At 49.4% G+C, this 12109-nt stretch overlaps 1 protein-coding gene across 5 annotated transcripts in view; it reads right to left on the bottom strand.

Moving 5' to 3' along the window:
* Positions 1–12109, bottom strand: part of LOC110499743 (CCR4-NOT transcription complex subunit 2) — a 108088-nt gene that overhangs the window by 4495 nt on the left and 91484 nt on the right. For all 5 annotated transcript variants that reach the window (XM_090199190.1, XM_090199191.1, XM_090199193.1 and 2 more), the window contains one exon: positions 10049–10193. In XM_090199190.1, the coding sequence (XP_090055316.1) occupies positions 10049–10193 (145 nt within the window). The remainder of the gene's footprint in view (positions 1–10048; positions 10194–12109) is intronic.

Below are 12109 nucleotides of genomic sequence, written 5' to 3'. Positions count from 1 at the left end.
TAGTGGATAAGGGTAGTGGATAACGGTAGTGGATAACGGTAGTGGATAACGGTAGTGGATAAGGGTAGTGGATAAGGGTAGTGGATAAGGGTAGTGGATGACGGTAGTGGATAAGGGTAGTGGATGACGGTAGTGGATAAGGGTAGTGGATGACGGTAGTGGACAACGGTAGTGGATAACGGTAGTGGATAAGGGTAGTGGATAAGGGTAGTGGATAAGGGTAGTGGATAAGGGTAGTGGATGACGGTAGTGGACGACGGTAGTGGACAACGGTAGTGGACAACGGTAGTGGACGACGGTAGTGGATAAGGGTAGTGGATGACGGTAGTGGATAAGGGTAGTGGACGACGGTAGTGGATAAGGGTAGTGGATAACGGTAGTGGACGACGGTAGTGGATAAGGGTAGTGGATAACAGCAGTGGATAACGGCAGTGGATAACGGTAGTGGATAACAGCAGTGGATAACGGTAGTGGATAACGGTAGTGGATAACGGTAGTGTTCAGCTGAAGCAGTGGATAACGGTAGTGGATAACGGTAGTGGATAACGGCAGTGGATAACGGCAGTGGATAACGGCAGTGGATAACGGCAGTGGATAACGGTAGTGGATAACGGTAGTGGATAACGGCAGTGGATAACAGCAGTGGATAACGGCAGTGGATAACGGTAGTGGACAACGGTAGTGGATAACGGTAGTGTTCAGCTGAAGCAGTGGATAACGGTAGTGGATAACGGCAGTGGATAACGGCAGTAGATAACGGTAGTGGATAACGGTAGTGGATAACGGTAGTGGATAACGGCAGTGGATAACGGTAGTGGATAACGGTAGTGGATAACGGCAGTGGATAACGGCAGTGGATAACGGCAGTGGATAACGGCAGTGGATAACGGTAGTGGATAACAGCAGTGGATAACGGTAGTGGATAACGGCAGTGGATAACGGCAGTGGATAACGGTAGTGGATAACGGCAGTGGATAACGGCAGTGGATAACGGCAGTGGATAACGGCAGTGGATAACGGCAGTGGATAACGGCAGTGGATAACGGCAGTGGATAACGGTAGTGGATAACGGTAGTGGATAACGGTAGTGTTCAGCTGAAGCAGTGGATAACGGTAGTGGATAACGGCAGTGGATAACGGCAGTGGATAACGGTAGTGGATAACGGTAGTGGATAAGGGTAGTGGACGACGGTAGTGGATAAGGGTAGTGGATAAGGGTAGTGGATAAGGGTAGTGGATGACGGTAGTGGACGACGGTAGTGGACAACGGTAGTGGACGACGGTAGTGGACAACGGTAGTGGACAAGGGTAGTGGATAAGGGTAGTGGATAAGGGTAGTGGATAAGGGTAGTGGATGACGGTAGTGGACGACGGTAGTGGACAACGGTAGTGGACGACGGTAGTGGATAAGGGTAGTGGATAAGGGTAGTGGATGACGGTAGTGGACGACGGTAGTGGACAACGGTAGTGGATGACGGTAGTGGACAACGGTAGTGGACGACGGTAGTGGATAAGGGTAGTGGATAAGGGTAGTGGATAAGGGTAGTGGATGACGGTAGTGGACGACGGTAGTGGACAACGGTAGTGGACGACGGTAGTGGATAAGGGTAGTGGATGACGGTAGTGGATAAGGGTAGTGGACGACGGTAGTGGATAAGGGTAGTGGACGACGATAGTGGACGACGGTAGTGGATAAGGGTAGTGGACGACGGTAGTGGATAAGGGTAGTGGACGACGGTAGTGGACGACGGTAGTGGATAAGGGTAGTGGACGACGGTAGTGGATAAGGGTAGTGGATAAGGGTAGTGGATAAGGGTAGTGGATGACGGTAGTGGACGACGGTAGTGGACAACGGTAGTGGACGACGGTAGTGGACAACGGTAGTGGATAAGGGTAGTGGATAAGGGTAGTGGATAAGGGTAGTGGATGACGGTAGTGGACGACGGTAGTGGACGACGGTAGTGGATAAGGGTAGTGGATAAGGGTAGTGGATAAGGGTAGTGGATGACGGTAGTGGACGACGGTAGTGGACAACGGTAGTGGATGACGGTAGTGGACAACGGTAGTGGACGACGGTAGTGGATAAGGGTAGTGGATAAGGGTAGTGGATAAGGGTAGTGGATGACGGTAGTGGACGACGGTAGTGGACAACGGTAGTGGACGACGGTAGTGGATAAGGGTAGTGGATGACGGTAGTGGATAAGGGTAGTGGACGACGGTAGTGGATAAGGGTAGTGGACGACGATAGTGGACGACGGTAGTGGATAAGGGTAGTGGACGACGGTAGTGGATAAGGGTAGTGGACGACGGTAGTGGACGACGGTAGTGGATAAGGGTAGTGGACGACGGTAGTGGATAACGGTAGTGGACGACGGTAGTGGATAAGGGTAGTGGATGACGGTAGTGGACGACGGTAGTGGACAACGGTAGTGGATAACGGTAGTGGATAACGGTAGTGGACGACGGTAGTGGATAAGGGTAGTGGATGACGGTAGTGGACGACGGTAGTGGACAACGGTAGTGGACAACGGTAGTGGACGACGGTAGTGGATAAGGGTAGTGGATGACGGTAGTGGATAAGGGTAGTGGACGACGGTAGTGGATAAGGGTAGTGGATAACGGTAGTGGACGACGGTAGTGGATAAGGGTAGTGGATAAGGGTAGTGGATAAGGGTAGTGGATGACGGTAGTGGACGACGGTAGTGGACAACGGTAGTGGACAACGGTAGTGGACGACGGTAGTGGATAAGGGTAGTGGATGACGGTAGTGGATAAGGGTAGTGGACGACGGTAGTGGATAAGGGTAGTGGATAACGGTAGTGGACGACGGTAGTGGATAAGGGTAGTGGATAACAGCAGTGGATAACGGCAGTGGATAACGGTAGTGGATAACAGCAGTGGATAACGGTAGTGGATAACGGTAGTGGATAACGGTAGTGTTCAGCTGAAGCAGTGGATAACGGTAGTGGATAACGGCAGTGGATAACGGCAGTAGATAACGGTAGTGGATAACGGTAGTGGATAACGGTAGTGGATAACGGCAGTGGATAACGGCAGTGGATAACGGCAGTGGATAACAGCAGTGGATAACGGCAGTGGATAACGGTAGTGGATAACAGCAGTGGATAACGGCAGTGGATAACGGCAGTGGATAACGGTAGTGGATAACGGCAGTGGATAACGGTAGTGGATAACGGCAGTGGATAACGGCAGTGGATAACGGCAGTGGATAACGGCAGTGGATAACGGCAGTGGATAACGGTAGTGGATAACGGTAGTGGATAACGGTAGTGTTCAGCTGAAGCAGTGGATAACGGTAGTGGATAACGGCAGTGGATAACGGCAGTGGATAACGGCAGTGGATAACGGTAGTGGATAACGGTAGTGGATAAGGGTAGTGGACGACGGTAGTGGATGACGGTAGTGGACAACGGTAGTGGACGACGGTAGTGGATAAGGGTAGTGGATAAGGGTAGTGGATAAGGGTAGTGGATGACGGTAGTGGACGACGGTAGTGGACAACGGTAGTGGACGACGGTAGTGGATAAGGGTAGTGGATGACGGTAGTGGATAAGGGTAGTGGACGACGGTAGTGGATAAGGGTAGTGGACGACGGTAGTGGATAAGGGTAGTGGACGACGATAGTGGACGACGGTAGTGGATAAGGGTAGTGGACGACGGTAGTGGATAAGGGTAGTGGACGACGGTAGTGGACGACGGTAGTGGATAAGGGTAGTGGACGACGGTAGTGGATAACGGTAGTGGACGACGGTAGTGGATAAGGGTAGTGGATGACGGTAGTGGACGACGGTAGTGGACAACGGTAGTGGATAACGGTAGTGGATAACGGTAGTGGACGACGGTAGTGGATAAGGGTAGTGGACGACGGTAGTGGACGACGGTAGTGGACAACGGTAGTGGACAACGGTAGTGGATAACGGTAGTGGATAAGGGTAGTGGATGACGGTAGTGGACGACGGTAGTGGATAACGGTAGTGGATAAGGGTAGTGGATAACGGTAGTGGACAACGTTAGTGGATAAGGGTAGTGGACGACGGTAGTGGACGACGGTAGTGGACAACGGTAGTGGACAACGGTAGTGGATAACGGTAGTGGATAACGGTAGTGGACAACGGTAGTGGATAACGGTAGTGGATAAGGGTAGTGGACGACGGTAGTGGACAACGGTAGTGGACAACGGTAGTGGATAAGGGTAGTGGATGACGGTAGTGGACGACGGTAGTGGATAACGGTAGTGGATAAGGGTAGTGGATAACGGTAGTGGATAACGGTAGTGGACAAGGGTAGTGGACAACGGTAGTGGATAACGGTAGTGGATAAGGGTAGTGGACAACGGTAGTGGATAACGGTAGTGGATAAGGGTAGTGGACGACGGTAGTGGACAACGGTAGTGGACAACGGTAGTGGATAAGGGTAGTGGATAAGGGTAGTGAACGACGGTAGTGGACAACGGTAGTGGATAAGGGTAGTGGATAAGGGTAGTGGATAAGGGTAGTGGATAACGGTAGTGGATAAGGGTAGTGGATGACGGTAGTGGACGACGGTAGTGGACAACGGTAGTGGACAACGGTAGTGGATAACGGTAGTGGACGACGGTAGTGGATAAGGGTAGTGGATAAGGGTAGTGGATAACGGTAGTGGATAAGGGTAGTGGACGACGGTAGTGGATAAGGGTTGTGGATAAGGGTAGTGGATAAGGGTAGTGGATAACGGTAGTGGATAAGGGTAGTGGATAAGGGTAGTGGACGACGGTAGTGGATAAGGGTAGTGGATAACGGTAGTGGATAAGGGTAGTGGATAACGGTAGTGGATAAGGGTAGTGGATAACGGTAGTGGATAAGGGTAGTGGATAAGGGTAGTGGATAACGGCAGTGGATAACGGTAGTGGATAAGGGTAGTGGACGACGGTAGTGGACAACGGTAGTGGATAAGGGTAGTGGATAACGGTAGTGGATAAGGGTAGTGGATGACGGTAGTGGACGACGGTAGTGGACAACGGTAGTGGATAAGGGTAGTGGACAACGGTAGTGGATAAGGGTAGTGGATAAGGGTAGTGGATAAGGGTAGTGGATGACGGTAGTGGACGACGGTAGTGGACGACGGTAGTGGACGACGGTAGTGGACAACGGTAGTGGATAACGGTAGTGGACGACGGTAGTGGATAAGGGTAGTGGATAAGGGTAGTGGATAACGGTAGTGGATAAGGGTAGTGGATAAGGGTAGTGGACGACGGTAGTGGATAACGGTAGTGGATAACGGTAGTGGATAACGGTAGTGGATAAGGGTAGTGGATAACGGTAGTGGATAAGGGTAGTGGACGACGGTAGTGGATAAGGGTAGTGGATAACGGTAGTGGATAACGGTAGTGGATAAGGGTAGTGGATAACGGTAGTGGATAAGGGTAGTGGATAACGGTAGTGGATAAGGGTAGTGGATAAGGGTAGTGGATAACGGCAGTGGATAACGGTAGTGGATAAGGGTAGTGGACGACGGTAGTGGACAACGGTAGTGGATAAGGGTAGTGGATAAGGGTAGTGGATAACGGTAGTGGATAAGGGTAGTGGATGACGGTAGTGGACGACGGTAGTGGACAACGGTAGTGGATAAGGGTAGTGGACAACGGTAGTGGATAAGGGTAGTGGATAAGGGTAGTGGATAAGGGTAGTGGATAAGGGTAGTGGACGATGGTAGTGGACGACGGTAGTGGACAACGGTAGTGGATAACGGTAGTGGACGACGGTAGTGGATAAGGGTAGTGGATAAGGGTAGTGGATAACGGTAGTGGATAAGGGTAGTGGATAAGGGTAGTGGACGACGGTAGTGGATAAGGGTAGTGGATAAGGGTAGTGGATAAGGGTAGTGGATAACGGTAGTGGATAAGGGTAGTGGATAAGGGTAGTGGATAAGGGTAGTGGATAAGGGTAGTGGATAACGGTAGTGGATAACGGTAGTGGATAACGGTAGTGGATAAGGGTAGTGGATAACGGTAGTGGATAAGGGTAGTGGATAACGGTAGTGGATAAGGGTAGTGGATAACGGTAGTGGACAACGGTAGTGGATAAGGGTAGTGGATAACGGTAGTGGATAAGGGTAGTGGATAACGGTAGTGGATAACGGTAGTGGATAAGGGTAGTGGATAACGGTAGTGGATAAGGGTAGTGGATAAGGGTAGTGGACAACGGTAGTGTTCAGCTGAAGCAGTGGATAACGGTAGTGGACAACGGTAGTGGATAACGGTAGTGGATAACGGTAGTGGATAAGGGTAGTGGATAACGGTAGTGGACAACGGTAGTGGACAACGGTAGTGGATAACGGTAGTGGATAACGGTAGTGGACAACGGTAGTGGATAACGGTAGTGGACAACGGTAGTGGATAAGGGTAGTGGATAAGGGTAGTGGACAACGGTAGTGGATAACGGTAGTGGATAACGGTAGTGGACAACGGTAGTGGATAACGGTAGTGGATAACGGTAGTGGATAACGGTAGTGGACAACGGCAGTGGATAACGGCAGTGGATAACGGTAGTGGATAACGGTAGTGGATAACGGTAGTGGATAACGGTAGTGGATAAGGGTAGTGGATAAGGGTAGTGGATAACGGTAGTGTTCAGCTGAAGCAGTGGATAACGGTAGTGGACAACGGTAGTGGATAAGGGTAGTGGATAAGGGTAGTGGATAACGGTAGTGGATAAGGGTAGTGGATAAGGGTAGTGGATAACGGTAGTGGATAACGGTAGTGGACAACGGTAGTGGATAACGGTAGTGGATAACGGCAGTGGATAACGGTAGTGGATAACGGTAGTGGATAAGGGTAGTGGACAACGGTAGTGTTCAGCTGAAGCAGTGGATAACGGTAGTGGACAACGGTAGTGGATAAGGGTAGTGGATAAGGGTAGTGGATAACGGTAGTGGATAAGGGTAGTGGATAAGGGTAGTGGATAACGGTAGTGGATAACGGTAGTGGACAACGGTAGTGGATAACGGTAGTGGATAACGGCAGTGGATAACGGTAGTGGATAACGGTAGTGGATAAGGGTAGTGGATAAGGGTAGTGGATAACGGTAGTGGATAACGGTAGTGGACAACGGTAGTGGATAACGGTAGTGGACAACGGTAGTGGATAACGGTAGTGGATAACGGCAGTGGATAACGGTAGTGGATAACGGTAGTGGATAACGGTAGTGGATAACGGTAGTGGATAACGGTAGTGGACAACGGTAGTGGATAACGGTAGTGGATAACGGTAGTGGATAAGGGTAGTGGATAAGGGTAGTGGATAACGGTAGTGGATAAGGGTAGTGGATAACGGTGGTGGATAACGGTAGTGGATAACGGTAGTGGATAAGGGTAGTGGATAACGGTAGTGGATAACGGTGGTGGATGACGGTAGTGGATAACGGTAGTGGATAAGGGTAGTGGATAAGGGTAGTGGATAACGGTAGTGGATAACGGTGGTGGATGACGGTAGTGGATAACGGTAGTGGATAAGGGTAGTGGATAAGGGTAGTGGATAACGGTAGTGGACAACGGTAGTGGATAACGGTAGTGGATAACGGTAGTGGATAAGGGTAGTGGATAACGGTAGTGGACAACGGTAGTGGATAACGGTAGTGGACAACGGTAGTGGATAACGGTAGTGGATAACGGTAGTGGATAAGGGTAGTGGATAACGGTAGTGGATAACGGTAGTGGACAACGGTAGTGGATAACGGTAGTGGATAACGGTAGTGGATAAGGGTAGTGGATAAGGGTAGTGGATAACGGTAGTGGATAAGGGTGGTGGATAACGGTGGTGGATAACGGTAGTGGATAACGGTAGTGGATAAGGGTAGTGGATAACGGTAGTGGATGACGGTAGTGGATGACGGTAGTGGATGACGGTAGTGGATAACGGTAGTGGATAAGGGTAGTGGATAAGGGTAGTGGATAACGGTAGTGGATAACGGTGGTGGATGACGGTAGTGGATAACGGTAGTGGATAAGGGTAGTGGATAAGGGTAGTGGACAACGGTAGTGGATAACGGTAGTGGATAACGGTAGTGGATAAGGGTAGTGGATAACGGTAGTGGATAACGGTAGTGGATAACGGTGGTGGATGACGGTAGTGGATAACGGTAGTGGATAAGGGTAGTGGATAAGGGTAGTGGATAACGGTAGTGGATAACGGTGGTGGATGACGGTAGTGGATAACGGTAGTGGATAAGGGTAGTGGATAAGGGTAGTGGATAACGGTAGTGGACAACGGTAGTGGATAACGGTAGTGGATAACGGTAGTGGATAAGGGTAGTGGATAACGGTAGTGGACAACGGTAGTGTTCAGCTGAAGCAGCATATTAAATACAGAACATCTCGAGGAGAATATTGGACATGATAGAACAATACTAGAACTTTCTATGGGGGGGAATCAGCAGGTCTACAAATCCTCTGGGAGTGAATGATCCCATATGTCAAGGGTCCAAGTTGGAAACACACATGTCCACAACTGCATGACAAAGCACATCTATACCAAACCACATACACTTTTGCAGTTGGAAAAGCTGTTATTGTTAGCTTGCCTTAACACCCCCCACACACACACAAAAACAACAACACTACAACGCATTGGGAAAGTATTCAGACCCCTTCCATTTTTCCACATTATGTTACAGCCTCATTCTAAAATGGATTCCATTGTTTTTTCCTCATCAATCTACACACCATAATGACATCACAATACCCCATAATGACATCACAATACCCCATAATGACATCACAATACCCCATAACGACATCACAATACCCCATAATGACATCACAATACCCCATAATGACATCACAATACCCCATAATGACATCACAATACCCCATAATGACATCACAATACCCCATAATGACATCACAATACCCCATAATGACATCACAATACCCCATAATGACATCACAATACCCCATAACGACATCACAATACCACATAATGACATCACAATACCCCATAATGACAAAGCAAAAACAGGTAAAAAAATATATATTCAAATGTATTACAGATAAAAAACTGAAATACCTTATTTACATAAGTATTCAGACTCTTTGCTATGAGACTGGAAATTGAGCTCCAGTGCATCCTGTTTCCATTGATCATCCCCGCTATCATCCAGAAGGCGAAGTCAGTACAGGTGCATCAAAGCTGGGACCGAGAGACTGTACCATCACTCATTCATATATCTTTATGTACATATTCTTTATCCCTTTACACTTGTGTGTATAAGGTAGTAGTTTTGGAATTGTTAGGTTAGATTACTCATTGGTTATTACTGCATTGTCGTCAACTAGAAGCACAAGCATTTCGCTACACTCGCATTAACATCTGCTAACCATGTGTATGTGACAAATACATTTGATTTGATTTTTGATTAGAGATGCTTCTACCACTTGGACATGATTTGGAAAGGCATACACCGGTCTATATGAGGTCCCACAGTTGACTGTGCACGTCAGAGCAAAAACCAAGCCACGAGGTTGAAGGAATTGTCCTTAGAACTCCGAGACAGGATTGTGTCGAGGCACAGATCTGGGGAAGGGTACCAAAACATCTCTGCAGCATTGAAGGTCCCGAAGGACACAGTGGTTTCTATCATTCTGAAATGGAAGAATTTTAGAACCACCAAGACTCTTCCTAGAGCTGTCAGCCAGGACAAACTGAGCAATAGGGGGAGAAAGGCCGTTGGTCAGGGAGTTGACCAAGAACCCGAGAAGAATGGGAGAAACTCCTCAAATACAGGTGTGCCAAACTTACCCATGAAAACTCAAGGCTGTAAATGGTCTGAATACTTATAGAAATCTTAGATTTCTCTAAAAAATATATATTATACATTTGCAAACATGTCGAATTGTTTTTTAGGGGGTTGAGTGTGTAGAAAAAACAATTTAAATCAATTTTATAATTTTATATAAGGCTGTAACAAAGAAAATGTGGAGAAAGTCAAGGGGTCTGAATACTTTCTGAATGCACTGTAACTACGGTAACAGTCCTCAAGCCTCTGTCCTTCACCTTGGCTACTTTCCTCCAGTTAAGACAATCAAAGAAGTAGTAGGTGCCTCTCTCATAGGCGTTGGTCTTCAGAGTGGGCTCCATGCCCGGCGCCCGCGTGATCCACACACGCTCCTCCTTGTGGTACCGCCAGTCCCGGTTGAAGCTGAGGTCACAGGTCACAGGTCATACAGGTTAGGGCAGAGCATTGTATACGGTAGTATCAATTGATTATAAGACTTGAAAAACAAACTACATAGAGGTGGCAGACTACATAGAGGTAGCAGACTACATAGAGGTAGCAGACTACATAGAGGTGGCAGACTACATAGAGGTGGCAGACTACATAGAGGTGGCAGACTACATAGAGGTGGCAGACTACATAGAGGTGGCAGACTACATAGAGGTGGCAGACTACATAGAGGTGGCAGACTACATAGAGGTAGCAGACTACATAGAGGTGGCAGACTACATAGAGGTGGCAGACTACATAGAGGTAGCAGACTACATAGAGGTGGCAGAAGGGGGCCAGACTACATAGAGGTGGCAGAAGGGGCCTGACTACATAGAGGTGGCAGAAGGGGCCTGACTACATAGAGGTGGCAGAAGGGGGCCAGACTACATAGAGGTGGCAGAAGCGGCCTGACTACATAGAGGTAGCAGAAGGGGCCTGACTACATAGAGGTGGCAGAAGGGGGCCTGACTATATAGAGGTAGCAGAAGGGGCCTGACTACATAGAGGTAGCAGAAGGGGCCAGACTACATAGAGGTGGCAGAAGGGGGCCTGACTACATAGAGGTAGCAGAAGGGGCCTGACTACATAGAGGTAGCAGAAGGGGCCAGACTACATAGAGGTGGCAGAAGGGGCCTGACTACATAGAGGTGGCAGAAGGGGGCCAGACTACATAGAGGTGGCAGAAGGGGGCCAGACTACATAGAGGTAGCAGAAGGGGGCCCTGGCTACATAGAGGTAGCAGAAGGGGACAGACTACATAGAGGTGGCAGAAGGGGGCCCTGGCTACATAGAGGTAGCAGAAGGGGACAGACTACATAGAGGTGGCAGAAGGGGGCCCTGGCTACATAGAGGTGGCAGAAGGGGGCCCTGGCTACATAGAGGTGGCAGAAGGGGGCCAGACTACATAGAGGTGGCAGACTACATAGAGGTAGCAGAAGGGGGCCAGACTACATAGAGGTAGCAGAAGGGGGCCAGACTACATATAGGTGGCAGAAGGAGGCCAGACTACATAGAGGTGGCAGAAGGGGGCCCTGGCTACATAGAGGTAGCAGAAGGGGACAGACTACATAGAGGTGGCAGAAGGGGGACAGACTACATAGAGGTGGCAGAAGGGGGCCCTGGCTACATAGAGGTGGCAGAAGGGGGCCCTGGCTACATAGAGGTGGCAGAAGGGGGCCAGACTACATAGAGGTGGCAGACTACATAGAGGTAGCAGAAGGGGGCCAGACTACATAGAGGTAGCAGAAGGGGGCCAGACTACATATAGGTGGCAGAAGGAGGCCAGACTACATATAGGTAGCAGAAGGAGGCCAGACTATATATAGGTGGCAGAAGGGGGCCTGACAGACTACATAGAGGTGGCAGTAGGGGCCTGACAGACTACATAGAGGTGGCAGAAGGGGCCTGACAGACTACATAGAGGTGGCAGAAGGGGCCTGACAGACTACATAGAGGTGGCAGAAGGGGCCTGACAGACTACATAGAGGTGGCAGAAGGGGCCTGACAGACTACATAGAGGTGGCAGAAGGGGCCTGACAGACTACATAGAGGTGGCAGAAGGGGCTTGACTACATAGAGGTAACAGAAGGGGCCTGACAGACTACATAGAGGTAGCAGAAGGGGCCTGACAGACTACATAGAGGTGGCAGAAGGGGCCTGACAGACTACATAGAGGTAGCAGAAGGGGACAGACTACATAGAGGTAGCAGAAGGGGACAGACTACATAGAGGTAGCAGAAGGGGCCTGACTACATAGAGGTAGCAGAAGGGGCCAGACTACATAGAGGTAGCAGAAGGGGCCAGACTACATAGAGGTAGCAGAAGGGGCCAGACTACATAGAGGTAGC

Source organism: Oncorhynchus mykiss, chromosome 15 (genome assembly GCF_057628025.1).
Source record: "Oncorhynchus mykiss isolate SJ-2025 chromosome 15, ASM5762802v1, whole genome shotgun sequence".
NCBI classification, from domain to species: Eukaryota; Metazoa; Chordata; class Actinopteri; order Salmoniformes; family Salmonidae; genus Oncorhynchus; species Oncorhynchus mykiss.
The sequence above is the reverse complement of the archived record's forward strand: the minus strand, read 5'-3'. Positions and strand labels throughout refer to the sequence as shown.